The sequence below is a fragment of the Penicillium waksmanii genome (assembly GCF_028829765.1).
Source record: "Penicillium waksmanii strain IBT 27052 chromosome Unknown utg000008l:1.0-5622682.0:1.0-5626561.0, whole genome shotgun sequence".
Classification (NCBI taxonomy): Eukaryota; Fungi; Ascomycota; class Eurotiomycetes; order Eurotiales; family Aspergillaceae; genus Penicillium; species Penicillium waksmanii.
Window position 1 is genome coordinate 5,584,716 of NW_026643254.1, and position 27,908 is coordinate 5,612,623.

General features: G+C 50.6%; 7 protein-coding genes across 7 annotated transcripts; 3 read left to right on the top strand and 4 right to left on the bottom strand.

Annotated features, from left to right (window-relative positions):
• Positions 1–1,741: 1,741 nt before the first annotated feature.
• On the top strand, positions 1,742–3,553 carry N7481_010357 (GAG-pre-integrase domain-containing protein; the record flags this gene model as incomplete). Its single annotated transcript, XM_057269576.1, has 1 exon — positions 1,742–3,553. One exon carries the CDS (start codon positions 1,742–1,744, stop codon positions 3,551–3,553), a length of 1,812 nt encoding a protein of 603 aa, XP_057120253.1.
• Positions 3,554–6,364: 2,811 nt separating this feature from the next.
• On the bottom strand, positions 6,365–8,591 carry N7481_010358 (uncharacterized protein; the record flags this gene model as incomplete). Its single annotated transcript, XM_057269577.1, has 3 exons — positions 6,365–6,409; positions 6,481–7,211; positions 7,256–8,591. 3 exons carry the CDS (start codon positions 8,589–8,591, stop codon positions 6,365–6,367), a joined length of 2,112 nt encoding a protein of 703 aa, XP_057120254.1.
• Positions 8,592–8,909: 318 nt separating this feature from the next.
• Positions 8,910–9,626, bottom strand: N7481_010359 (uncharacterized protein; the record flags this gene model as incomplete). Its single annotated transcript, XM_057269578.1, has 1 exon — positions 8,910–9,626. The coding sequence occupies one exon, from the start codon at positions 9,624–9,626 to the stop codon at positions 8,910–8,912; it is 717 nt and encodes a 238-aa protein (XP_057120255.1).
• A 522-nt stretch (positions 9,627–10,148) lies between these two features.
• Positions 10,149–11,987, top strand: N7481_010360 (tubulin alpha chain; the record flags this gene model as incomplete). The annotated part of the gene is made up of 7 exons (XM_057269579.1): positions 10,149–10,160; positions 10,352–10,410; positions 10,471–10,624; positions 10,688–10,775; positions 10,830–10,904; positions 10,959–11,391; positions 11,462–11,987. 7 exons carry the CDS (start codon positions 10,149–10,151, stop codon positions 11,985–11,987), a joined length of 1,347 nt encoding a protein of 448 aa, XP_057120256.1.
• Positions 11,988–12,154: 167 nt separating this feature from the next.
• On the bottom strand, positions 12,155–12,631 carry N7481_010361 (uncharacterized protein; the record flags this gene model as incomplete). The annotated part of the gene is made up of 3 exons (XM_057269580.1): positions 12,155–12,406; positions 12,461–12,544; positions 12,596–12,631. 3 exons carry the CDS (start codon positions 12,629–12,631, stop codon positions 12,155–12,157), a joined length of 372 nt encoding a protein of 123 aa, XP_057120257.1.
• Positions 12,632–19,379: 6,748 nt separating this feature from the next.
• Positions 19,380–20,693, bottom strand: N7481_010362 (uncharacterized protein; the record flags this gene model as incomplete). Its single annotated transcript, XM_057269581.1, has 1 exon — positions 19,380–20,693. One exon carries the CDS (start codon positions 20,691–20,693, stop codon positions 19,380–19,382), a length of 1,314 nt encoding a protein of 437 aa, XP_057120258.1.
• A 1,164-nt stretch (positions 20,694–21,857) lies between these two features.
• N7481_010363 (uncharacterized protein) lies at positions 21,858–27,598 on the top strand (the record flags this gene model as incomplete). The annotated part of the gene is made up of 2 exons (XM_057269582.1): positions 21,858–22,005; positions 27,045–27,598. 2 exons carry the CDS (start codon positions 21,858–21,860, stop codon positions 27,596–27,598), a joined length of 702 nt encoding a protein of 233 aa, XP_057120259.1.
• Positions 27,599–27,908: the final 310 nt, after the last annotated feature.

Consider the following 27,908-nt stretch of genomic DNA (forward strand, 5'->3'; position numbering starts at 1 on the left):
TCCAGCAAGATCAGCGTTTACCGCTTCACAAGTATATTTCATTCGATCAGGCCGACACAAAGTGATAACTAAAATTTGTTCAGAAGAATTAAGTTCTCTATCGCTGTCACTGTGGTGGTTCCGATTTTACCGCTGATAATGTACATAATAGCACTGGTCTAGAGATATATATTGTGGATATTAAGCTGACATGAAGCGATACCTCAGATACAGAATATCGCCAAAAAGCACGCTACGATGCTCGAGCCGAGAGAATGTCACATACAAGACCGACCGGGGTATGTACTACCATATGGAACCTAAGTGGAGAAATCATCGTTTCGCACTGTTTATCAACTTTTGCACACCTCACTATCATTGTTGAGTATCGCGGTGGTCAAAGCTTATGGCGGGACTAGCGATGGACATTTGAATAGATGGGATTCCCACTTTTGATAGTAACCTCAACAAGAATATTATAACTACCTATCTCAACAGGTTATGAGCCCGGGTGGCTTTACCTTTGGGCACGCAGGCATCTAAATACCAAAATCCCTTGCCTACAATTACAGCTAAGTTTCTCTCTCAAGAGACCAACTCCATGAACTTCAGAAACTGATCATATATTCTCAGTAACTTGATGAAAAATACGAAGTCATATTGCTCAACCCCCTTTCGAAGCAATAATTTCGATGAAATTCTTTTCACTGGAGAGCTACAGACAGCATGCTATCATTGCTGCTGTGACACACTGTCATAAGGACACGCAGTATCGCAAGGTTGCCTCCATAGCCGGGACATGTCGCCGTTTGCAGCAAGCCTTGGGGATTTCTCCGCCAAATAGGCATAGACAGTGTGCCATGATTGCTACGGTTACACTATGGAACTGACACGAGGTACCACAAACGTTACCTACTGCTTGGACATGTCACCATTTGCAGCAAGCTCGGTATCTATCTGCTTGGAGCCATCAGCATAAGGCCATTTCGGAAGGAAAAATGCGAAAAACACTACAAAAGAGACATTCTTGGACGGACGAGGAGCTAAACATCCTCTCGTACCTTCGATACACTTGCCACTAGGGCTTCAAACAAATCCAAGCGTCATACTTCCCAACACTTTCTTCCAGCGCACTCCGAGGAGCTTACTGGAACCTGTCTATTGAGGACCGCAATCGCCGAGCATCGAGGACCATTATACCAGTTGCACCTTGCAGCTGTGCGGAAGGCTTCCCAACAGCCGTCGAAACGCAATCCGCGTCATTCAGTATCGAGCAGGGGACAAGTCGCTCTAACTGCCCCGTCTCTGGCACTCTCACTCGGTCAGAAAATAACCTTGAGACTTTGGCCTTGACCCCACCAAGCCCTGCGGGTGGATGCGAGCAATTTATTTCCATTAACAGCGTTTCGAGTCGTTACGAACTTCGGCCGAACAGACCCTCAACTTTCCCTCCAAGGAAGCCGCAATATCTAGTTGACCGACGCCATTTCCCACACTTCTTCAGATCGTATAAGTACTCTCTCGATCTACAAGGGCTCTCAGACAACGGTTATATTCCTCCATCTCGAACGCCTACGCCAAGTTCATCAGATCGGAGCGTTTCTATTGCCTCAAGCCTTCCTAGTGCCGCGTCAAGCCTTGAACTCTTCGGTTTGGAGGTGCGCTCTCCTCAGTCATCAAATAGTGACTCGGTTATCTCTGATCGGCCGAACGACATATCTGGCTCTGAATTCTTCGACTCTGAGGAGCATCCTCTGCCGACATGACTGAAATCGCAAAGTTCGAGCAATTCGGAATCAATACGTTCTATAACGGAATTCCAACATTAGATAATGCCAGCGACTGGTTTAGGTGGAATCAGAAGGTCAATGAGTTCATTCGGATATCTGTGGTTGCCGACGATGGAGCGACTCCACCAATAGAAGAAGAAGAAGCACGGCAATGGATTCGCCGCCAAAAGTTCTATTCTGCGATGATCACGGCAAAGCTGACACACAATGCGGCGCAAAGGATCAATGCCTTTGAGATTCCTCGAGTTCAAGTACTGCTTAAGGCAATCCAGGACAACTTCAAACCGGAAGGCTCTGGTACGTATGTTAGCCTCCAACGACGATACATGGCTCTTACAAGAGACAAGTGTGGGAGCACCCAAGCGCTCGGTGCAGAGATGAGGAAGATTCATGCTGAAAAACTCCTCCTTGACCCTGATTGCGTAACCTCCGAAATTGAGCGAACATTTTTCTTCGTGCATGCACTCGGTCCTGAGTATGAGAGCTTCCGCGATCATATCTTCCGACAAATGGACCTTGTCAACGAAAGGGACGCAGATGGGAACGTCACTAAAGCGGCGCCCACATTCGACTATATCGAGAATAAGGCAATTGAGGAAGAGCATCGGAAGGGGCAATTGGGCAAACAAACAGCAGAGACGCAAGCACTTCCTGCTCTTGCCCTAGTCCGTGGGCCAGGTGACAAGAAGCTCATCCCGTCGTCGGACGGAACTACTTGTCGAATCGAGATCGATAATGTCCCATATTGCTCCTTCTGCCGAAAACCTTATCACGTTGACTCCGAATGCTTCACCAAGAATCCGAAACTGAAGGCCCACAAGAAAGACGGAGACGGACCGAAGCCAAAGCCAGGCAGAATGCACACGGGCGCACGGAAACAGTCAAAGAGGCGGCCCTCAACGGATGACGAGGATGACGATGCGGGTGGCCCAAAGGATCCGAAGAAACCAACGTTCATGGCTATGAAGGTCTCCGAGAAAGATGTCAACGAAGCATTTGGAAACGATATCGAAGGCAATCTCGCCCGGCTCGACCATATCCCCATAATGATGGCGATAAAGACCCTCTCTATCCGCGACGCGTGGATCGTGGATAGTGGATGCGCTCAGCACGTCTGCAATAGTGCCTCGAGGTTTGTCCAAATGGCCAAGTACCATGGGCCCTCACTAAGAGGCGTTGACGCCTCAACGGCTCCCTCGGGAGTGGGAACAGTGAATATCCTGTGCAATGTACGCGGCAGAAAGAAATGGCTTGTGCTTGATAACGTCCTCTATGTTCCATCTGCACACGCCAATCTCATATCGGTGCTCCAGCTTCTCAAACGAGGGGCAAAAGTCGAATTCTCAGGCCGGGATGCTATCCTTTGCAACAAGTCAAGTGGAAAGAATCTGTTTACTGCCAGCGAATATCATGGAGTCTACGCACTCGATCTGTGGGCAAGTCTGACTTTCCCCTATTACCATGTTAGCCCACAAATGACGCTGTGGCACAACCGGCTTGCTCATATGGGTGATGCAAACATTCGGCGACTCAAACAGCAGGCTCACGGTGTCCGGGATATGGAGCCACGTCATCCATGCAATCCGTGTCTGCAGGGGCGAATGATCGAAAACCCCCACCGCAGATCAGGAAGTAGCAGGAGAGGAGAATATGTAGTGGAGCTCCTCCATATTGACGTCGCTGGGCCATTTGACGAGGGCCTTGACGGCAGTCGTTACTGGCTCACCATTGTTGACGACTTCACGGGCTGGATCGAGATTATCCCTATACCACGAAGACAATAGTTCGTCATAGAATCACTGCAGTTCTTCCTCGACCACAATGAACGCCCCGAGCGAAATGCAGGCGACTACGTCTCGACCGAATATCTGAACAAGTGGGAGAAGAGATGAAGTTCATGTTGTTCTCGCGCGCAATTCAAGCTGAAGTGACAGGAGTGGATCAACACCAGCAGAATGGAGTTGCCGAAAGAGCTCATAAGACAATCTATGACCGCATCGGCCCTACGCTAGCACATGCCAGGTTGCCGTCTAAGTTCTGGCCGGAAATTGCGCGAACCGCATCTTTTCTCTCAAATCGGTCGCCGTCATCGAAGCTCAACATGACACCGTACCATCCATCAACTAGCCTACATTTGATATCATGACCAGTTCGTTTTACTACAACTGGCATCGATTTCGGTATAAAGGACATTTTTTACCTCCGGTTCGCATAGAACGCCGTGTCCTCGAACCCGTTGCGTCTCCGTAATAAAATTTCGAGCGACCTATGTTGTTGGGCCCGTCGAAGCGGAGGAGGGGTAAGCGGAATATGGCGGGTATACTGGATATCTATCTGCAGCGCTGTTAATATTCTCATGTACATTCACTACCTCGGTACGATGGAAAATCTCATAGTACAGTGATTCTTGAAATCGCCCTGGCCAAGATACTGTACACTGAGAAACTCTTTTCTGGCCTGACCTCCACGGCCTTGGTGCGAGTAATTTATTGAGCGGTACGTCACAGAAGTGTTTTAAATATACAACAAGCCTTCTATTTTACTGTACATGCTCTGCACTCGACTGCTTAGCCCAGTACATCCATCCATTCACTGGCAAAACAATGGGTTCAAAGTAATTATGAAAGCCAAGCTCTATGTATCTCTTCGGGTGAGATAGTTTATTGCTTCAGGGTCCGTTTTGAAGCTGCGTATTGCCAATATAAATGATCTAACTTCATCGAGGTTTTCATGTCGTAATTGAGCCAAAGTGCTTTCAAAGGCTCGATGAAGTTGGGATAACTCGAGAAGATGGCTTCGGCGTCGACGATCGGTCCGTGGATCAATGACACATACATGATCCTTTAATATACACTCTGTACAAGGCATCTCTCCAGAACACTGAAACCTTTTAGCTCCATGGTTGCGTAAGATATGGTCGCGTTCTAACCTTGATCCGCCTTTTTCGGCACTTCATGCACGCGAGAGAAACCTTTGACTTTTTTTCGTGCAGTGAATCCTTTCTAGAGCCATTGCATATGAGCTCCTGTGCAGGAAGTAGTGGGCGAAGAGGCTTCTTTTCTGGCATTTCTGAACATTTATTAGATGTGTTATGAGTTGAGAACAGAGAGAAGAGTGAATAAGGCTGACTGAGTATCAGAAAACTTTGCCGGCTTTTTATGTTTTTCCCCTTTCGATGATAGGGTCTCTTCATTTGTTGCTGGAATGTTTGTCAAACAAAGAAGTTTGTCGGGTGGCGGAATCAGTCTCAGCCGGTTCACAAGTCAGTGGCCTGTACTAGCGCTGTGTGACAGGATAGCAAACAAAGAAATTAGCCCCACTCTCCTTTTCACGACTTCCGATTCGCGAACGTACATCGACCCGAACATCCAGCTGATCATTCTTTGCTTCTTCTCACCGGGCGACCGCAGCTCGTCCCCATTCTAAATCAGAGAAGGGCCAGTAATATACGAGGGAGGTCAAGTCAACATGCGGCTACCTAAAGCGGGACATGGTCTTACTCTGGTGGGTTCATCATGTCCTTTCTGAGGGTGGTACTTTACCACCAGAGATTGGATAATTCAGCGGCCACCTGTGGTATATGTACTGGATAAACTCGGGAATACTCACATTTCAGAAAAACCTTAGCCCCTGAGATCTAGAGAGACTTCAACAGCAGTTTTCAAGATAAGTTCAATCAATCAAGAAATCACGACAATTGGTTCACTCAGTACTAGCGTATATGGATATCTTATATATCGATATGAACTTAATGCATGAGTAGTGCGTTATCAGGATGACAGTACAATACCATAAATACACGTGCTCCAACAGCAGCTGACTACGCCTTAGCGCTAAACCTGAAAGGGAGAGAAATATAACAAATTGGACCCACTTTATTGGTGACCTCACGCAGTCAAGAGGAGCAAGAAGAGTGTGGTTTGGCCATAACGGGTCACCTGTCGCTGCGGTGGTACACCGTAGCGTCAGATAGGGCCCGTTCGCGCTCCCTCGTAGGGAGGCAATATGTCTGTATTGTGTATTGTAGTGGATTCTATATACAGAGGGAAGGCGGGAGGGACAAAATCGAGACTTGACTGCGTGAGAGATGACGAGCTAACCGCAGAGGCAAGCAACTGACTTCGTGAGGCAGTTGTAGGAGGAAGAGGCCCTCCGTATTGTCGGTGTAGTCATCACGTGAGGCTACAGGCATTGTGAGGCAACCCCAATAAAACTACTTCCTTTATTGGTGACCTCACGCAGTCAAGAGGAGCAAGAAGAGTGTGGTTTGGCCATAACGGGTCACCTGTCGCTGCGGTGGTACACCGTAGCGTCAGATAGGGCCCAAATGACCCGGGCCAAACTAGGATGGTGGAGGGGACGGTGGTGGAACTACCAGAGACAGCGGAGCCGGCGAGCTTGTCTGGAACTGGTGATTGAGCTTGTACAGAACGGACGCGTTCGTCGTAAAATACACCCTGAATGCCTCTGAGGTCCATCTCCCCAGCATCTGAATCTGATCGTCGAGTATCCCACTATCATGTGCATGCTGAGCTGCCCCCTTCCGAAAGCTGTGCCCCGAGTAGCCGTCTGCCTGTATCCCAAGTGCTCTTAGCTTAGTAGATAAGGTCGAGAGAAAGCTGTTGCGACTGAATGGTCTTCTGTAGAAGGAGAACAATGGGGCGTCGGGCCCTCTAGGGTCGAGAAGTAGCAGCTTCTGAAGGGCATCAACTGGGCATGCGCCGTCTCCCGTCCTTGCAAGAATAATTTGCACCCCTTCGTGGCGTCGGTCCGTCTTACTGCGCTTGAGTGTGAGTTGTGCGTGGTCTAACGAGGACGAGAATCTGACGTCGGAGCGCGTTAACTTTGTGGCTGAGAAGATAGAACGTGTGCTGAGGTCTTCAGTCTTGTAGGTAAATTCTCCGAGGCGAAGGAACCCAGCAAATGCTACCCGGCATGCGGTTGCGAAGTTCAAGTCGTCTAGAAGGTTCGTAGTCATCTCCAAAGGCCGTAACGGGAGTGCGGCGAGGCCCGCGGATAGTTTCGTAATAGTGTCACGCGAAATCGGTTTTCTGACCCGTACTTTTGTGATGGGGTTCAGTCTTCTAGCGCCGTCTATGAGACGTCGAAAATGCTTGTTATCGAAGAGTTTATCGTCAAGGAAGTTATCGATATGGTAGGCTCGGAGAGCGGCTAGGTCGGCGAGTGCGGTGTCAGGCTTGACGGCCTTTTGGCTGGCGTTACCAAGGAGTCGTGAGCTGATCCATGAGGTCAATGAGTGTCTTGAAACTGGCCAAGCGGATAAATTATGTAACGCGCAGTGCTTTTCGTAACTGCGCTGAACGGAGAGGTAAACGGAACGTGTGTTGGCGCTGAGTCCGTTCCAAAGCAGTTTTAGGTGGCCGGCATTGAGCTGAGGAGCTCGTGAAGAGAACCACGCGGGCGGTTCAATACCGAGAGGTCCTGCCAATGGGGACAAATGTTAGCAATGTCTTCAAGGTTGTTACGTGAGAGCGCGTCTGCTAATGTATTTTCCCCGGAGGGCAGCCAGTGTGGCACAATGTGGATGTCTCTCGCCGCCGCTAGGATAAGCAGGCTCTTCAGAGGTGCGTTGGGCGGACCATGAAGGAAGCCTTTCTTTAATCCCGTGTGCGCTGTGGAGCTATCCGTGTGGATAACGAGAGTATGATGGAGCCAATGGTGGCTGAAGAGTAGGAAGCCTTGTAGAATAGCATCTACTTCGTTGGTATTGATGTGCGCATGTGCGTCTTGAGCAAGGGCCAATGTGGCAGCATTGCTTGGATGAAGCTGGTGACAATGGGCCCGCCAGCAGTCTAATGTAGACTTGGATGAGAAGAAGAAGAGTCCCTGGCCTGTACTGGAGGCATCTGTGTAGAGATGCGTGATGGTGCGGCGGCAGGGGTCAATTAGGAGTACGCCGTTGAAGAGAGACAAGGAGTCCCTCCACCATTCCAAATCGTCACGTACCTCGTAAGGCATACGGCGGCGCGCACTACTCCCATGTGGGAAAGCGGCTTGGAAGGTGTATAGGGACTGTAGCCTTGTTCTTCCAAGCCGGACAACTCTTGAACAGAAGGCTAGTAGGCCTGTGAGGCGCTCTGTTTGCTTGAGGGAGAGACTCGCTGCGTTCAGGGAAGCTGCGGCGTCCAATGTGGCGCGGCACAACTTTTCTGGCGGCAGGCGAGCTTCCATTGCAATAGAGTCGATCTGGATACCTAGGACTGTAACACAAGTCCCTTGCTGGTCCTTTTTGGGGTTGCGAGGGATACGCAGGTAGTCGGTGACTCTGCTGTAAACCTCATCAAAAGGACCCGTAGGGTCGGACACTGAGGGAGACTGAGTAATTGCGATGAAGTCGTCTAGGTAATGATTGATATGGAATGCAGGGAGGAGGCATTGGAGTATCCAATGGAGTGCCTCGGCGAAAAGATTGAAGAGAAATGGGGCCGTTGCGAGGCCAAAAGGGAGACAGCATTCGACATAGGTAGAATTGTTCCACTTAAAGGCAAGGAGATGCTGGTTATCCTCGGCAACAGGGACTATTCGGAAGGCGTCCTTGATATCCCTCTTGATGATTGTGCAACCTGGGCTAGCTTGTACGACTTGCTCGTAGATATTGTCGATTGTCATATATTCAATGGCTGACCAGGAGTCCGGTATGCTCTGGTTAAGGCCTTGTCCAGGGGGCCAAGATAGATCATGGATGCGGCGCCAGCCCCCGTCGTGCTTAGAAACTAACCCAAGCGGTGAAACGAAAGAGGGCCCAGAGGCTACTCTAATACGACCGAGACTGAGATCCTCCGCTAGTTTGGCCGTGATCATGCCGGGTTTGTGTATGTGATGGTTGGAGGAACATCGAACCTGGTTCTTGCCCCTGTAGCCGACCTGGGCACCGTAGGTCAGAACGCCAGCGATAGTGGGCCCGAGATCACCTGGATAGTAGTGTAGAAGATTGCTCCAGCCTTTCGCATATAGTGGTGACGGAGAGGACTGTAACCTTGGGAGCTTTGGGTTGAAAACGGGGTATTGAACAGCAGTGTTTGGTCTAGGTGGTTGTCCGCGCGGTATGAGGCTTAGGGATAAGGGATCCAGAACAACGCTGTCGGTTTGACCAGTGTAATTCTCTAGAGCTGTCACTTGCTATTTCTTCTTGCGGCAGGAGGAGGCGCCATGCTCGCTCAGGCCGCATGCCGTGCAGTCGTGACGTCTCTTGCAGCCTTCCCAGGAGCAACCTGTCGTATTGAACTTGTCGCAAATCTCTGACTCATTATTCGAAGATCTGGTATTCCTAGTCTGACGAGGCCGGGTTGGAGGGTTTGTTGGTGACTTCGCAGGTAGGGTGAGATCGTGGCGGAGGTATTTTTCGCGAAATGGGCCTGTGACCAGGTAGTTGTCCGTCGATAGCTCTCCTTTATCCAGGATATATTGGTGAAAATTAAGGGCAAGTGGGAGAACTGCCTCCGACCACTGATAAGTCTGAGCGAAGTCCAGGATCTGCCTCATAAACATGAGTAGGTTGGGAACTGCCTTAGGATGTTTCTCGCCGAAGAGATATCCTACAACGGCCAAATAGGCAAGAAAGCAAGTCGTCCATATTTGAGGGTTGGAGCCCCAGTCCTTAAGCGATGCTGCGGCCTTCTTAAAGCCTACTGTACCCCCTGACTCGGTCATCTTGAAGACTCTGTCCTCCTGATCTAGCTCGGTGACTGACTTCTCTTTGAAGCGTATGAGTTCAGTCGCCTTCAACTTTCTCTCGAAGACGCGAAGAAGAAGGGCGGCGGAGACACCCGGAAATATGTCGATGAGTGGTTTGACCTCGGGGGGGTGGCTCACGGTTTTCTTCGAGATTATCGTCATCTTGCAGGTCCGCACGAGGCCTTCTACGGCGGAGATCGGTCTCCGCTACATCCAATTCAAGGCGCCTGGCCCTGTCTCTCTGTATCTGTCCTAACCAGCTGGCACGGTCTGTCGCACCCATGGTTTCCCAAATGTGGGCCGGCGGCCAAGCGGAGTCGAGCGGGGCAGGAGTGACACTGCTAGACTGACTGAACGTCATGGTGGGGAGCGATATACTCAAGGCTTATCGGTGCTGTTGCCGTAGAGAAGGACGTGAAACACAAAATCGAGACTTGACTGCGTGAGAGATGACGAGCTAACCGCAGAGGCAAGCAACTGACTTCGTGAGGCAGTTGTAGGAGGAAGAGGCCCTCCGTATTGTCGGTGTAGTCATCACGTGAGGCTACAGGCATTGTGAGGCAACCCCAATAAAACTACTTCCTTTAACCTATTTTGGACTTCAGTTTCCCAAAAAGTCCACTCCCTTCCATTTCACATCTGCCTGCCTTTACGCGACAGCCTTTTGGATTTTGACCATACAGAATGCGCGGCGAAGTACGTGCCAACCTATTGCTGCTCAGGGTTCTCCATGTAATTGGTGTTGCCCTCTTCTGTTTCTTTTCCAGCCTTGAACCGCAAAATACGGACAGCCCAAAATTCCGGTGTGGCTCTCAATACCATTATTGTATCTAAGGCCACACAAACCCCTACAGGAAATAATGGAAACCCATATACTGACTCATTAGATCTGTCATCTTCACATAGGCCAGGCTGGTACCCAACTGGGCAATGCTGCCTGGGAGCTGTAAGTCTTGATTCTCTTGCAATTCATTCTGCAATGACTCACTATTGATTGATGAGGTAGTTATCTGCTCGAGCATAATCTTCTGGCCGATGGTCATATCAATCCTGATTATGTCAAAGAACTTGACCAGAGCGGCTCGTATGAGACATTTTTCACTGAGACAGCCAATGGCAAATACGTCCCACGCTCCATCTTTATCGACCTTGACCCTTCGGTGCGTAAAGAGTGGCAACGAAGTTGACATGAAATTTTGACTGATAAATTGGTGGTGCTATAGCCTATCGACGAGATACGCACTGGTACCTATCGCCATCTGTTCCACCCTGATCAGCTGATAAGCGGAAAGGAAGATGCCGCTAATAATTGTACAACCCCCAGAGATCTTGAAGACGCATGCCAAACAAACTAATGTATTCTAGATGCTCGAGGCCATTACACTGTTGGTAAATTGCTCATGGGGGGGCGTTGTCGACCGGATTCGCCGCGTAGCTGGTGTGTATATGAGTCCTCCCTCTTTGGCTACGATATGTAGACTAATTTTCTTCCAGATAATTGCGCCTCTCTTCAGGGATTTCTACTCTTCCATTCCTTTGGCGGCGGAACAGGTTCCGGTCTCGGTGCACTCTTGCTCGAGCATCTTTCTACGGAGTATTCTAAGAAGACCAAACTGGAATTTGTCGTCTACCCGTCCCCGCGTGTGGCAACTGCAGTGGTGGAACCCTACAATGCCGTCCTCTCCGCACACGATACTATTGAGAACTCTGATTGCACATTCCTCGTTGACAATGAAGCTGTGTACGATATCTGTAAGCGCAACCTCGACATTCCTCGCCCTGGGTATGACCATCTCAACCGTGTTGTGGCCCAAGTTGTTAGCTCTGTTACTTCCAGCTTGCGCTTCAATGGTGCCTTGAATATCGACTTAAATGAGTTTCAGACAAATCTTGTGCCGTTTCCGCGAATTCAATACCCCCTCATTTCGTATGCTCCTGTCATATCTAGCACCAACAGTGGCCACGAGAGCTTCAAGGTCAAAGACTTAACCTTACAGTGCATGTGCTTCCTCTCCATTTAATTCAACTATGCTTCGTACTAACTACTTGACAGGCTTGGAATCTAAAAACCACATGGTTGTTTGCGATCCACAGAATGGCAAGTACATGGCTGTTGCCCTTCTGTACCGAGGTGATGTTGTGCCTCACGATTGTACCCAGGCTATGGCTCACATTAAGGCCAAAGCCTCTTTCAACTTGGTTGAGTGGTGTCCAACCGGTTTCAAACTGGGGATTAACAACCAAAAGCCCATGAACGTCCCTGAGAGCGAGCTTGCTTCTGTCGACCGGTCGGTTACCATGCTCTCCAACTCCACCGCCATCGCCGCGGCATGGCATCGCCTTGACTACAAATTTGACCTCATGTTTTCCAAACGTGCTTTTGTCCACTGGTACGTAGGTGAGGGCATGGAGGAAGGAGAGTTCTCCGAGGCTCGCGAGGACTTGGCTGCTCTGGAAAAGGATTATGAAGAGATCGCCAGTGATACTCTCGGCACGGACGTGGATGTGGGCCTTGAGTACTGATTACTCCTTTATTTTGTTATTATGATTTTACATCTAGAGTTTGTCTCTCTACGAAAGATCTTTTGACGTTCGTATCTCAACATTTCCATTCCTATGGTATCTCGCTCGAGTTGGGATTTAGATCTTATTTCTCAGATGTTAAATCAGTTACCATTTTACAGCCAACCCTAATTCGTCTTTTTGCAGTCGGCCTCCTCGTTTTCATGGAGAGGACTCTGGTAATTCTGATATTCGTGACTGGTATTCTGAAATCCATTATTCGCGGTCTTACAGACATTACTGGTGCCAGGCACGGCGCAAAATGGCTGAGAGATGCTAGCGTGTTGCGGGCGCTCGGTTCCAGTGTTCTTTTCGGAGATCTCGGATGGGTTATGTGCGGATTTTAGAACAAATTCGGCAGAGTCAAAGTAGGTACGGTGCTGCGAAATATTAGTCTTCCAACTCACGAAAGCTGTTTAGACTCCGAACTCAACCTTTGATCCTTCGGAAAATAGCTTCTCTCGGAGAGGAACAACGCCGTAGCGCCGAACTGCCAGGGCGTTTCTGTCGAAGGGTGGCTTCGATAATTAACTGAAGCCTGTAACTCACAAATTTGTTAGAAAGCTTACTTTAAAATCTGTGTACGCTTCATTTTCGCCTGGCATGTTGCAGAAAGAGTTGTAGGGAAGGGATTACTTACGAGTGGCATATTGCTTTGTTTATAGAAAGGCGCTTTCTCACATAATACTTTACCCGGCATGATGTCATGCCACCGCCTGTGACTCATTTCGTTGAATATGGGGCAAGAGAGTCAGGATCACGTGGCGTAAATCGAAACCTTAAGGATTGTGTTCCATTGATGGCAACTTCTTCTTGGAGTATGAGTCGCTATCCAGATTGTCAAGGGCCCGAAAACATGGTTAGCTAGCTACATGGTGGGGGCAATAAGCAACGAGCTTTCCCCATCCTGACAATATCTTTTAATGGGTAGTGCCCGTGCATTTTCACTAGCTCTTCAATATTTATATAATATTTCTATGATACAGAATATTCGACGAGTTACTATGAAGAAATGTACGCAGACATGTTCCATCATCAACTTTACACACCTACGCATCATGGCGTTAGCTCGAAACAACTTTACGCTATCCGCAGATAAGGGGTCCTGTTATACCCCGAAGATGGGAAGGCAAAATCCTTCTCAGGCATACATTTATGTGAGCAGAAAGGACACAGACTAAAAAGAAAGTGGGTGTGACGTCCCTCTGGATATACCTGTATAGGAAGACTCTGGGAGCTCGGCATTGCATGACCGACTACGGGAAACAAAATAGATCTAAGCTGTTTGCATTTCATTATTTCTTCTTATTTGGCTTTCAGGCACCGCTGTTAGCACCCATACGGCGGTTCTAGTATTAAAGGTAATCCTGCCATTTTGGGTTTGTTATCCTACTCCAAGCAAATCATTTCTCACACTTTCAAGTCTCACACTCAGGCTTGGGCTCCAAACCCCAAACAATCAATAATGATGAGAACAAGACGACGTTAAGTTAAACTTTGATCGCCATAAATTTCTCATGTTGCCAAGCAAATTCACATACTGGAGACACAATTCGAATTACCTATCAATAGTCATGACATTGGCGAGACTGCGTACTTGATTTCGATAGAGGCAATGAACGGGACATCAAACCCAATATTTTCGTGCCATCCTCGACCCAATGGTAGCAGCCCTGCGGGGTGAAATAGTGGCTCATATTGAGACTCACCCGGACTCCCGGCAGCCTGTGGTCTTCGATATACATGCTGTCGTTGGATGCTATGGATACTAATGATATATGCCAAGAAATGATGGGCCAATCGGTGCCGTGAATGACTCGAATGCACCAAAACCTTTAGTCTGCTACGTGGAGAAGACTGCTCGGATGAGCAATTTGACTAAATAGAATAGATTTCTGTTGTTTAGGGGGTATGAGTCGTCTTATTAGTTCTCGAGGGAAATATGAGGCTATATATACAATATGGAGCCAAGTTGATTGTAAATCAAATTGATTGTCTGTATAGACATCTCGGAGCTAATTCCGATGGTGCGGCTTGCTTTCTGATTTGCATCGGCCTCATATCACAACAAGCCACATTGCAACCCTGTTTATCAACCAGCCCAACCACAGAATTGGTCATGTTCATTCGAGTTTTCGTATCTACCTCAAAATATCATAGTGAGTATATCGGACCTATCTAAAAGAGGTCAGGCTGATACAGGCTATGATACAGCGTTGTATGTAGTGATCTGTACAGCCTCATCTCACAATATAGTCCCTTGTTCTCCCGCCTGATCGATCTTACTGTACCGATCTTCATTTCTTACGATTCTTGAAATTTTGTGGATTGACAGATAGCTTCAGCACAAGAGCTATAGAATTCCTGCTGTGCTCGACCGTGACATTGTTATCATCTGAAGTTATAAACATCCCCTGTGTCAAGCTACAGACAGGGAATGGAGCTAAGCGGGCTGGCATTGTAGGATCGCAGCTCTGCACGGATTCTTTTTCACCAGGCCCCATAATATACAATCATTCTTTTGTGGACTCATTTCTTGCGTTATCCGCACGCCGACTTTGGCCCAGTCTGCACAGTCATAAAGCTTTTTTTCACTTTCATGGTGGGCTTTGCCCCCGCTTGTAGGTCTCAGTCGGAGTACGTCGCCCGGTAAGCAGACCCATAGCTTTCGAGATATAAGTGGCATTTTATGAGCAGGTACAGGGTATCAGGAACTCCCTCGGCAGGCCCTAGTAACCCTCCGCTCCCGGAATCTTCATCCGGGATATTTGTAGGGTCTATTGTCCTGTAGGCAGATCAAAATAATATTGCAAGTACAAAAGATGTCACGTTTTGCAACTGGTAGATCCATGCAGGATGAATAAGCTACTCCAAATCAACAGAGCTAATGGTCGCCATTTCGATCGGCCACGGATTTGTTATGTTTTTTGACTTCCTTCGATTCGGATTTAGGATCCAATTCGCCACTTTCGGTGTTGGGTCCTTCCCGGTATATTTTGAGGCTGTCGTATTTATGGCTTTCTCCTTTCGCTTCGGGGGTTGCAGGAACCGAATTTGGGATTTCTAAAACAGACACGTCATTGTCAGCCTTACCAATCTACGCAGGAAAACAGCGACTTGGGTGAGACGAGTACCGATAGTCATCGTTTCACTAGGATAATCCGAGCAATTTCACAGAGAGCGGGTTCCTCCCAGCGAAAGTGTTAGGACAATCCCCGGAGGGCGTCCTGATACGATAAGGATACGAGTGAAGAATGTGAGATATGCCTGATATGGGTATGATGATATTCAGACTAATCGCTGGTCCTCCTAAGAAGATCCAGCTCCTCCTTTTGAGGGGATCCTCTGTGCGTATGCAAGCAGGTAAGCGAGGTGATGTATCAACAGGCGGCCCCGGTGGTGGATAGGCACCTCCTCCGCATTTCCTATACCTCACTGTACGGTTGGTGTAACATTATCACCCTTCTTCGTAGCGCTGCGACCCGAAGTGCTTGGTAGTTGGATGATAGATGAAAGATGGATGAGCCTATACCGGTGGCTTTGGGTGCTTGCGTGGACGTCCCCGACGTCGCTTTGGTGCACTTTTTGGCAGTACACCATCCTTTCTAGGCCGTCCTCGTGGCCCTTTGGGGGTTTTTGCAGTTTCGGTTCTTGGTTTCTTCGCATTTAACTGTCCCTGTTGCCCTTCGAATATCTCCAGTGCTTCTGTATCCTCCATGTTAGAGCGTGGCTCCCAGGTATTCTCGCTGTCGCCGTAACCCTTCCATTTGACCAGATATCGTACTCCTCGGCCCCACCGCTTTGCCTCCAAGATACGCTCCACGTAGAACTCAGGAGCACCGTCAACCATCACAGGGTCAGGGTGCTCATCCCGTACGGGAGGACCTTGGTACGGTTCAAGACGCGAGACGTGCTGGGTCGGATGGACATTGCGGTAGCGGGGTGTCATGATGAGCTTATAAGCCTGTTTACCAGCTAGGCCGGCGATCTGGAAGGGTCCCACACGCTTGTGGTCAAGCTTCTCGTTCGGGCGGTCCCGATCCATGTGCCTGTTATCAGCCATTACCCAATCTCCGATGCGGAACGTCATCTCTTGATGCTTGCGGTCATATGCCTTCTTCATATTCTCTTTTGAGCGTTGGAGACGGTGCTCCAGCTCTCTGCGGAGGCTTTGAATAGCTGTGGTGCGGTGTTTCGCATCTGCATGAACAGGCATGGAAGGATTGTTCACGGAGGTACGTAGCTCCGGTCGTGCGCCATAGAGAGCTTCAGCAGGTGAGATGCCCAAGGCACTGTGGGTCGTCGTATTATATACGAATTGTGCGAGGGGCAGCCACTTTGCCCAGTCGTTCTGCCTCCAGTACACGTAGTGTCGCAGGTAATACTCCAGCGTTTGGTTCTGCCGCTCTGTCTGCCCATCTGTCTGTGGATGGTAGGCAGTTGATAGGCGACGACGAGTGCCCAGCTGGTGGCAGAAGGATGACCAGAATTCGCTCGTGAACAGGGTTCCTCTGTCACTGACGAGATTCTCAGGCATACCGTAATGGGTCATGACCTTCTCGTAGAATAGGTCTGCTAGGCCTGCGGCGTCTAGCTCCTTGGTGGTAGGCACATACAATGAGTGCTTTGTGAAGAGGTCGACCACGACCATAATGGCATTGTAGGTCTTTCCATCCCACTTGGATGATGGCAGGCCGGTGATGAAGTCGACGCTCATCCACTGCCATGGCTGCTGAGGCACCGGCAGTGGTTCCAGTAAGCCGTATGGCTTGTGTCGATGCACCGCATCGAGCTGGCAGGTGTGGCACTGCCTCACATACTCCTGGATCTGTGGGCGCATACCATCCCAGTGATACTTGCTCCGGATAGCTTCATATGTGCGCTTCTCCCTGTAGTGGCCCGCGTACGGGTCATCATGGTGCACCTTTAGGATCTCAGCAATAAGGGCTGGCTCACGGGGGATGAAAACCCTGCCGTCAAACCGTAGTAGTCCCTCTTCTGACCTGCTCCAGGGAGTGCCTCCCAAGCGTCCTGCACCGCCTGTTGCCCCTATCTTGTGGTTAATCTGCTGCAGCTGCGGGTCTTGAGCTTGCATTCCGCGGATGTATTCAACCATAGAGGCGGTAGACGTGGCATTCAGCGTCGTCTCTCCTGCTAGGGCCTGTCTGGCCCTTGCTCGGGTGGATAGAAGCTCTAGGCTATCGATACCACCAACAGCTTGGCACTCCTGGCCTTGCATTAGGGTAGCAGCCATTGTAGGCGCTTCAGGGTCATCGTCTGCGAGTGGTCCCTGTTTGAGGCTGGCTCTCAGCTTCTCAAATAGCTTCTGCTGGTATGGGTCGACCTGATGCGAGGGCGCATCGCGGGCATAGTCTGGCCTTCTGCTAGGCGCGTCCGCGGGGTTCTTGAGACCTGGTTTGTGGAGGATAACGAAATCAAAGGCAGCGAGGCGCTCGGCCCAACGTGCTTGCCGCTTCGATAGCTCCTTGGTGCTCATGAATGTCCTCAGGTTTGCATGGTCTGACCATACTACCACGGGCTTCTGCGTCCCTTCTAGGTAGTGGCGCCACGTCTTGAAAGCGTTGACGATAGCTAGCATCTCCAGGTCATGAGTCTCATAGCGCGTCTCCGCGGAGATCAACTTTCTTGAATAGAAAGCGACTGGGTGCCACTGGCCATCGTCTTGCTTTTGTGAGTAGATTCCAGAGATAGCATACCCTGATGCGTCTGTCTCTAGCTGTGAATCTCTCGATGGATCAAAGTGGGCTAGCACAGGGGCGTCTTTAAAGCATTGTTTTGTCTCCTCAAATGCCTCTTGGGCCGCTTGAGTGAAGATGAAACCTTCCTGCTTCTTGTTCCGCCCCTTCTTCTGTGCATCAGGGCCCCTGATGAGGTCGTTCAATGCAGCTATCTTAACACTGTAGTGCCGTATGAAACGCCTATAGAAATTGGCAAAGCCAACGAATTGCTGCACATCAAAAATACTCTGAGGTGCAGGCCAGCTCATGATGCTGTCAATTCTGCTCTTGTCCATCTCAACACCTCTTGGTGTGACGATGAACCCCAGGAATTCCACTTGTGTGGTATGAAACAGGCACTTGGAACGCTTTACGTATAACCGATAGTGCCTGAGCCTGGATAGTACCTCTCTTACATGGTGCCGGTGCGACTCCTCATCATTTGAATAGATGAGTATGTCGTCCAGATACACCACTACGAACACATCTAGCGTGTCGCTGAGAGCGCGGTTGATGTAAGCTTGGAAGGTTGCTGGTGCATTGGCCAATCCAAAAGGCATCACGCAGTACTCATAGTGTCCGTACCGCGTCCTAAACGCGGTCTTCCACTCATCACCTTCCTTGATACGGATGCGGTGATAGGCGTCTCTGAGATCTAGCTTTGTGTAGATATTCGCGCCTGCGAGGCGATCAAGACTCTCCTGCACCAGTGGTAGCGGGTGTCTGTTTTTGATCGTGACCTCATTCAACCCTCGGTAATCGACGCATAGTCGGAGGGAGCCATCCTTCTTCTGTACGAAGAGGATAGGAGCACCTGCTGGACTCTTGGATGGACGAATCCAACCTCGATTGAGGTTATCCTGCAGGTATTTTCTTAGCACTTCTAACTCATTGGGTGACAATGAATAGATTGGCCTGTGTGGTGGCTGCTTGCCTGGGAACAGGTCGATAGCATGATCATGCGAGGTATGTTCTGGTAATCTGTCAGCATTATCCGAATCAAAAACGTCTTCGAATTCTTCATATTCCAGTGGCAGTGTCTCTCCCTCATGTATCATATTAAGGTGGATGGAATCACCCCAGGGCTGGCACCATAAGATGCCAAGCATTCCTCCTCGGCGAACCTCCTTGCGTATCTTGCCGGCATCGACAAATGCAATGAAGGTGTTCTCCTCCTTCTGCTGGGAAGATGGAGATCGCCAGAGCCAGGTGCCTAGCGCCCAATTGATGTCTGGGTTGGCGTGCTGCAGCCAGTCATAGCCCAGGATAATGTCATATCCCTGCATGTTGACTGCTTCGCACGTCACATCTTCGTTGCGCATGGCTCCCGACGCGTCGGTAAGCTGGAGCTCCATGTCCCTGCTTCCGTACGACTTAATCTGGTGGCCGTCCACTGCAGTGACGAGCCTGGGTGCTTCCTGCGCGGCGCGCAGTTGCTTCTTTGCCCATTCTTGGCTGACAAAACTCTTCTGAGCTCCTGAATCGACTAGTGCCCACACGCACTGCCATCCTACGGGTGTAGCCACGAGGATCTCACATGCGAGGGCAGAGGAACGGTTCCGCCATGGTTTGACGACGAGACCTAGTACTGATGCGGTTTGCAGTGCTAGGTCATCTATTTTTTTGACTTGTGAGGCCAGTCCGCAGGGAATCCGTGCTTCCTGTAGCAGACATCCTCAGTGTGTCCAGTTAGCTTGCAATGTGTGCACTGCTTCCTGTCTTCCGCGTCATCGCGCTTCCTCTTTTCGCCCGTGTTAGGTACTTCCTCTGGTCGCGGTGGTCGGTTGGACGACCCCTTAAAGCCCCCACGGCCCTTTTTGACGGAGTGCTGGCGGTCATTCTTGTGCTGACCTTGAGGGTTTGAAGGCCTCTCGGCAGGCTGATGTGAGGTGTGCTCCTTCTTCTTGATAGCAGTCTGCCTTTCCGGGAGTTGCTTCTCGATCTTTTCGTAGAAACGCAGCCACGCATTGTACGCGTCGCCTTCTGCTGGCTTGTTGACATACTTGCGAGCTTCTACGCTGATTTCCTCAACAAGGCCTGACCTTAGCCTCTCAATCTTCTGTTCACGCGTGCGTTCCGGCCGCATGAGCCTCTCCAGCTGCACTAGCTTAGTGGAGTACTCGGTGACGCTCTGGTTCTTGTACTGCTTGGTACGGTACCATTCGTCGACGCTATCCTTCGCTACCATGTCTGGGTCTGCTACAAGAGAGGTTGCCCAATCTTCGAAGGTTCGCCAGGTGAGGTTCTCACGTGCGAGGTTTTCTCGGTAGTTTAACCACTGGCTCGTTCTCTCTTCATCTAGAAGCCCGGCAGCTGCGTCGACCCTTCTTCGGTCTAGCTGGTAGAAGGTCTCATGGCGTAGGAAATGCACCACCATCTGGTTCTTGAATCGCATCCAGTCTGCGAGGTCCTTGGCAGTGAATGGAGAGATAGATGGTAGCGGTGGCACTTTATCGTTTGTGGTTGTTGAGGACGCTGCGCTCCTTGGAGTTCTAAGCCCGGTTATAGTGCTTGGGGCTGTCGAAAACTCCGTCGGCTGCGGAGACGGGGCTCGAACAGGTGGTATTAGTGTAGTACTTCCTTCCTGCGACCACGATGGGTCCCAGGACGACGATCCATGGGGCACAGGCACGAGAGGAGGGCCCATAGCTGCCAGCCGCGCCTCTTGCCTCTGCTGTTCTTCGCGCATATCCAGCACCTTCTGTTGCCTTTCGCGTATCTTTTCTTGAGCCTTCACATAGCGGTCCCAATTCGCGAGATCCGCTCGTTGCTTGTTCAGGTCGCGCTTCGTGATACGCTTCGGCGGAGGAGCCACGGCGATGACGGGTTCCTCTGGGGCATCTGACTGCGCCGAGACGGATCGAGCGTGCGAGGAATCAACTTCGTCCTCCACTGATGCACGCCGGGCACGGGTTCGGGTGAAAGGCATTCTCAACTCGACGGTCGCATCCGAGATGAAGCGATTAGAATGTTAGGACAATCCCCGGAGGGCGTCCTGATACGATAAGGATACGAGTGAAGAATGTGAGATATGCCTGATATGGGTATGATGATATTCAGACTAATCGCTGGTCTTCCTAAGAAGATCCAGCTCCTCCTTTTGAGGGGATCCTCTGTGCGTATGCAAGCAGGTAAGCGAGGTGATGTATCAACAGGCGGCCCCAGTGGTGGATAGGCACCTCCTCCGCATTTCCCATACCTCACTGTACGGTTGGCGTAACAAAATATATATATTGGTTTGATATATGGGGAATGGAACATGGCACCCAACGTTGTTCGAACGGGCTCAAAATAAATCGGATGATGATGTGGGATATGGGAAATCTACCCCTGAAATTCCAAACAAAAAACAAAAAAAAAAATATCGTCACTAAACTAAATATGGTGGTTTACGGTGTTGGTGGTGGTGACTGGTCACAATTGGCGGCTGGCGGTTAACCCCATCAAAAAATCTTACAATTTTCTGGTGGGCAAAATAAATATTGAACATGCTCTGATTAGGCACAAACTTGGGTATGTAATAAAACTAATCCTAAATTAAAATTACCAGTATCTGGAATTCTGTGACCCCGTTCTGCTAAATTCAATGGGCCCTGTCCCCACGTTATATCTTCATACATAACAAAACCCTAAAATATCCAAGGGGGCTCATTGAATTTACCCCCATGGGATAGGCATTCGCTCATTTGCCTTCAACTCCACGGATTCACCGCACCTCCACCGAGATCTGTTTCCCCCCTGTCTCATCCATTCGTATCTTAGTCGGCTAATGGAGCTTCTTCGAATAGACCGGGAAGTAGTTGCACCTCTTTGAGGGATTGGACAACCCTCCGGCTCCGGGTCGTATCATTCATTCAATTGAATGGGACCGAGATTGACCAATCGGAAGTGTTCAACGGTGACGTCTCGAGAACGCAGGATCCTAGAGTCAGACGTGAACATTATTTGGAAAGTGGATCTATTAAGAACACGAGCAAGGTTGCTAACGGTGATCTTGAAATCGATGCCTTCGTGGCGTTTTTCTGCCGACAGCCAGAGCCTCAGACGGAGTATCAGGCAGAGCCTCAATCAGCATCTCGTGCGGGGCCTCGACATGGACCCCCGCCACGGCGGCAATCGCGAAAATGATCGAGATGCTCGCCTCTTCACTGGCTTTCCTATAAGCGTGCACCGGCTTAACGCTGTAACTCTCTCGATTGGGATTGTGATATTCACGAGCGATTGGTGGGGCTGTTTTATCTGTTTGTCATAATACCTATGAACTGTTCCTAATTTCTGGATCGCTGTCCGGACGTTCTCTTCGCGCTAAGATTGTCCAAAACCCGAAATTATCTCACACACCAATAATCCGCAGAACCACGTTGATCCGGTAATTGTAGCCGCCCTAGTCCTCGGTGTTGTGATATGAGGCTGGTGCAGATCACAACATTCCCCCTCAGGATCGCTTTGCTGGCAGAGCGATACTGGAATTGCGCAGAGCAGTCAGGCCTCAGTAAAACCACTCAAAACCATGGTGGGAAAATAAAGTGGAAAGAGCGCCTATGTTGTCTTGCATGTAGCCTTTGAGTTTCTGAGGCGTCGATTCCTAAGAGACTACAAAACTTGGCAAAGGCCGTAGGTCCCAATGGCTTGGTGAGACCATCCGCGGCCTGTTCCCCATTTGGAATATATTGAAGCTCAATCTCGCCTGCATCCAGCACGGCTCGCTGATAGTGAAATTTCACATTGAAGTGCTTCGTCCGTTTGTGGAACTCGGGATTGCGAGAAAGCGCAATGGCGGACTGGTTGTCAGCCATGATGTTAGTGACCGGAGACCGATACAGTTGTGTTTCGGCTAGAAAGGTGCGGAGCCACTGCAGATGCAGAATGGCATTGTATTGTCCGATGTATTTGGCATGTGTCGTAGACGTGGCCACTTCCCCTCTCTCTTGGACGACCAGGAAACTGGCGCGCCTGCAAGCTGGAATACATAGCCAGACGTCGAGTATGCACCGTCAGTGACGACAGAGCCCCCGAAGTCGGCGTCTGTATACCCGATTAGCTGTCCACTACGGTAGGTGATACGATGAGACTGCGTGGCTTGGATGTAGCGAAGCAATCGCTGCAGAGCAACTTGATGGTGAGATTGCAGCTGAGACGTGAAGCGACTCAACATGCCCAGTGCAAACGCAATATCCGGTCGCGTGCCAACCATCAGATACATCAACGAACCGATGGGAGTCGCATAACGAGCTTTTGCTTCCTCGTCCAGAAGTGCCTCGTCTGGACGATGATTCAGGGTTTGCTTGGGATTCATCGGCGTAGACTTCGGCTGACAAGTCTCCATGCCAAAGTCGGAGAGCACCTTCTGGATGTACTGGTGTTGGTGAATGGACACGGACTCATCGACGTGATAGTCGAACTGGATCCCGAGGAACGAACGCGGGGTGCCCAGGTCATTCAATTGGAACTCTGTTTGCAATGCTTGTTGCACTTGTTCTATTTCGTGTGGGTTTGCCGCAGCAACGAGAAAGTCATCCACATAAACACAAACGACGCAATCTGGTTTATAGAATACGCAGTTGTCCGATTGGGCCATAGTGAAGTCGTGGGCGGCTAGAACGCGGTGGACGCATTGGTACCAAATCCGCGGGGCCTGCTTGAGGCCATACAGGGAGTGGCGAAGCCGACAAACATATCCTGGCTCTTCGAAGCCTTCGGGCAACTCCATGTAAATGGAGGAGTCAACGTCGCCATGCAGGAATGCAGTGACAGCATCGAATTGGTGGAGTTTCCATCCGCGCAACACGGCACTGGCGACGATGCAGCGGACCGAGTCCATCCGGGACACCGCAGCAAACGTTTCGTGATAGTCGATGCCGTGTTGTTGCCGGTAGCCTTTGATGACCAATCGCGCTTTGCGCGTTCCGTTGGCCTTGGTCTTGAAGACCCATTTGCAGCCAATTACATGATCTGTGGCGGGAAGGTCCTTTCGCGGGATCTTTTCCCATGTTCCGTGTTCGAGAAGCGACGCATATTCTTTCTGGATGGCGGCCCACCATTCCATCTGGTCTGGGCCCGACACCGCTTCGCGAAAGGTTGCCGGGTCGACCTGTTTGGCCGGTGCGGTGTTCAATATGCCGGCTGAGTACACCTTGCCTAGAGATTCTAAGAGACGCCGTGAAGGTCTTCGTCTGCGACCATAGATCGAATGTCCAAGATCCGACGTCAACTCGGTTCCTTGTTGGCTTGGATTGACCACGGGAGGTGTCTCTTCTCCAAGCTCAAATAGCGTTGTCTCGCTCACTCGACGGAGATAGTGGCGATGTAGGTGGTGTTGGCAGCCCGTTGGCTGAACTTGGCATTGATGGAAAGACCGGTGACGGAGGAGCGTTGTCCGGGACGTCATTGCCTGTTTCCCCCTCGACGAGTGGCGCCACCGGGGTCCTCTCGTCGAACTCGACATCACGGGAAAAGACTGTCTTTCCCGAATGGATTTCATAGAGCTTGTACTGATTCGGCTCGCAATAACCTAGCAGTCGGCACTCAGACGATCTCGCTCCGAGTTTTGCTCGATGCTCTTTTGGGATTAAGACCCATGCCCGGGAGCCAATCCGTCGTAGATGTAACAGCGATGGCGGCTTCCCGTAGATAATTTCGTACGGGGTCTTTTTCCGGAGGATTGAAGCTGGCGCGCGCAGCTTCAGATAGACCACAGTGTCCACTAACTCGAACCACCAGGAAGGAGGTAGGTTCGCATCGGACAAGAGCGTGTTGATCCGCTCCCGGATAGTGCGGTTGGTGCGTTCGGCCAGTCCATTCTGTCCTTTGCAGTATGGCGGCGAGGTGTCGAATTCAACTCCCTGGCTTTCGAGGTGTGTTCCGATCGGCAGGTATTCTCTTCCATTGTCGGTGAGGAACCTCTTGATCTGGGCGCCTAACTGTCGGTGCACCCAGGCCTCAAATTGTCGGAACTTCTGGAGCGCTTCATGCTTCCATCTCATGGCATAGGCCCACGAGCCTCGAGAATAGTCGTCAGTAAAGGTGATCACGTACCTGGAGCCCTCTTTGGCCATCGGCATCTCCATGATGTCCGAATGGATCAATTCGAATATTCTCGTTGAATGCAGACGTGGCCGTCGTGCACGGGAGTTCCTCTTCTGATGCTGCTTACCCGACATACACGCTGGGCACTGCGGCGTTGCCTGCAGCTGCGCCTGCGTCAGCGGTCGGTACGGAGTGCCGGTCTGCCGGAGGACCACCCGCAAGTCGCCCCGGTTCAGATGTCCCATCCGAGCGTGCCACAGCGCTTCGGAGGCCTGGCCCACTCCTTTGCCCGCATCTTCTTCGAGTATCCGAGCTTCACCACTGAGTTCAGAGGTTGACGCTGTACATTCTACGTCACTTGACTCTCGAGGGTCGTCGACGTCCATGACCACCGCCTCCGGTTCCAGGGAATCTGCATGGTCATGAGTCGCCGGCGCCCTCGCCAGTTGGACTCGCTCTTGGGATCTCTTGCTCACATGGCACCGCAGGATCAGTAGATCCTCCTCCGCGTGGTAGGCGGTCCCCACAGTCCGTCCTCGGCGTTGCACAAAGACGTTCTGCGGGTGCGCCACCACCGAATAGCGGTCTCGCAACAGCTTCGGCACGCTGATCAGGTTCATCCCAACGCGTGGCGCGAAGTATACATTCTTTAACACCAGGGGTTGGTTGAACTTCCCCCGGAGCGTGAGCTTCACCGTACCAATCCCTTCGGCTTCCACTGGATCGCCCGCCGTGTCCAACATCTCGCGATGGGGCCGAAGACTGCTGAAGCAGCGGCGGTCCCAGCAGATGTGGCTGGTGGCGGCCGAGTCCAGGATCCACCGGGGTGACGGTGCGTGGGTATAAAGGGTCGTCACCCTCGCCCTCACGATATTGATCCGCGGTCTCTTGGAAGTCGGCGGGCCCTGCCGATCTTCCATCTGGCTTGATGGTATGTTTTGTAAATTGCTTCTTGGTGAGCCGGAAGCACTCCGTTCAGCCTTCAGGGCACGGTCCCTGGGCGGTTGTTGTAGTTCACGCTGTTTCTTCCAGCACTCCGCAACTACATGACCGCGCTTCTTGCAGTAGTTACATTTCTTGGTGTTCTTCTGCACCGTGTTGATGGAAGGGTTGCTTGTTCCGCTGGGCACTCGCTGCGGGAACGTCGCAGCGTCCTTTCGCTGCACCGTCTGCTCAGCATTCGCTAGACGGTTGCCGATATTGGACGGGTTGACGGGATCCTTATCATTCTGGATCGCATCCACAATCAGGATGTATTCCGGTCCGATCTGTGTCAGCAGAATCGCGATGTGGGCTTTGTCGCCGATCGATCCAGGGGCGATCGCATTCAATCGGTGCACTAGCATCCGTACACGATCGACAAATTCGCGGGCACTGCCGCAGCGCTCGCCGGTGGTTTCACGAAGCTGAGCGAACAGCTCGCAGAACGTCGCAAGTTCCATCCGCCGGTACCGCTCTTAGAGCTCATTCCAGAGGTCGCGGGATGTCTCCAGCCCCGCGACATGGATACTGATCTGGGGGGGATAGGTACCGGAAGATGGTGTGGTAGGCTTCGGCTTCGCGGCGCGACCATTCACGGTGGCGCTCGAATGCCTGGACCTCCACTTCGAGGCGCGCTTCGATGGCTCGTTGCCTCACCGCCCCAACCAGGTGCGGTTCCACCAGAGGGTGGATGTCCGCCGTGATGGGTTTGGCGTATTTGAACGAGCAGTCAGGACGCTCAAGGTCGCTCGATACGACATCCCAGACCTGCCTTGCCTTGAGGTAGGAGGTCATGAGACGTTTCCATGTTGCGAAGTTGTCGCTTCCTGTCAAAGGCTCAATGGCTGTAACGGCTCGGTCGGGCGAGTCGTGAACCAGAGCCGACATGATGGTTGATGTAAAGCGGGGTAGATATAATCACGAAAGATTAAGATGATTCTCAGATGAGTAGAGACGGCACCCGAGAGTTGCTCCCGGGCTCATAACCTGTTGTAGTTCAGAGGTATAAATTGTGTTATCATTCTAGTGGGAAACATGAGGCTTATATATACAGCGAGAAGATCAAGTTGATTTCCAATCAACTTGGTTCTTCGTATACATACTTCGGGATTAATTCCGATGGTTCGGCTTGGTTCCTGATCTGCACCAGCCTCATATCACAACAATCTCTATAGCAATCCCTAGGTCCTGGCTTACAATACTACAGGCCTTACAAGAGGAAACCCTCGTCTCTTCTGGAAGGAGCATGAGCAAGAATATCCAGTGCTTGCAGCACTAGCCCGGGATATTCTCTCGACTCCTGCAAGCGGTGCTGGTGTTGAACGGCTCTTTAATTGTGCCCGTGATATCTGCCACTATCGCCGAGGCAAGCTCAAACCTGAAACAGTCAAAGAGCTTATGCTCCATTTCTTCTCCTCCAAGTTTGATCTCCAGCAAAGCGAGCTTGATCTAATTAAGGAGTATACCTCAGAGGGAGAGGCTGCTATCCTTAATGAGTCTTGGAAGCCTTCTCCATCACTGAATGACATTGATCCTATTAGTGACGATGAGGAGGAGGGTAGACATCAAACTGAGGAGCTACTAGATGAACCAGAGAGTGATTTGGAGACTGTAGCACATCTTGCACAGACCACAACACAGAGTAAGAGACCACGTCAGGCTATTGAGCCTCAAGAAAGTGATGATGGTGGCCTTCCTCTTCCTGAAATACCAACTGAGGAGGCTACGCAGGGGCAATCGGGGAGGATTCGGAAGAGGCCAAAGATGCCGGATGGCTTTGAGATAGAAAAAAAATCTGATGTAAATAGTCAAGATCATGTAAACTAGCTGAATTCAGAGTCCCGCAGGGTACCTTCACGTTGTTATCAAAGTGTGTACATACTGCTAAGTATTAAATAACGAAACTGCACCCAAAATCCTCAAACTTTTCGATCATACAATACCATGCAGATACACAAAACATACCAAAAAAACTGCATAATCTATGCAGGCTCCACGAGATCACGAGTCTTGGCCCTCTTGGGCTGTTTGTAATGTTTATTATCCGACGGATATAGTACGATATCCGCTGGGGCCAAAAAAATTATCGTATCGTATCCGCTGCGGATAATCGATAATGAAAAGCTATCGTTATCGG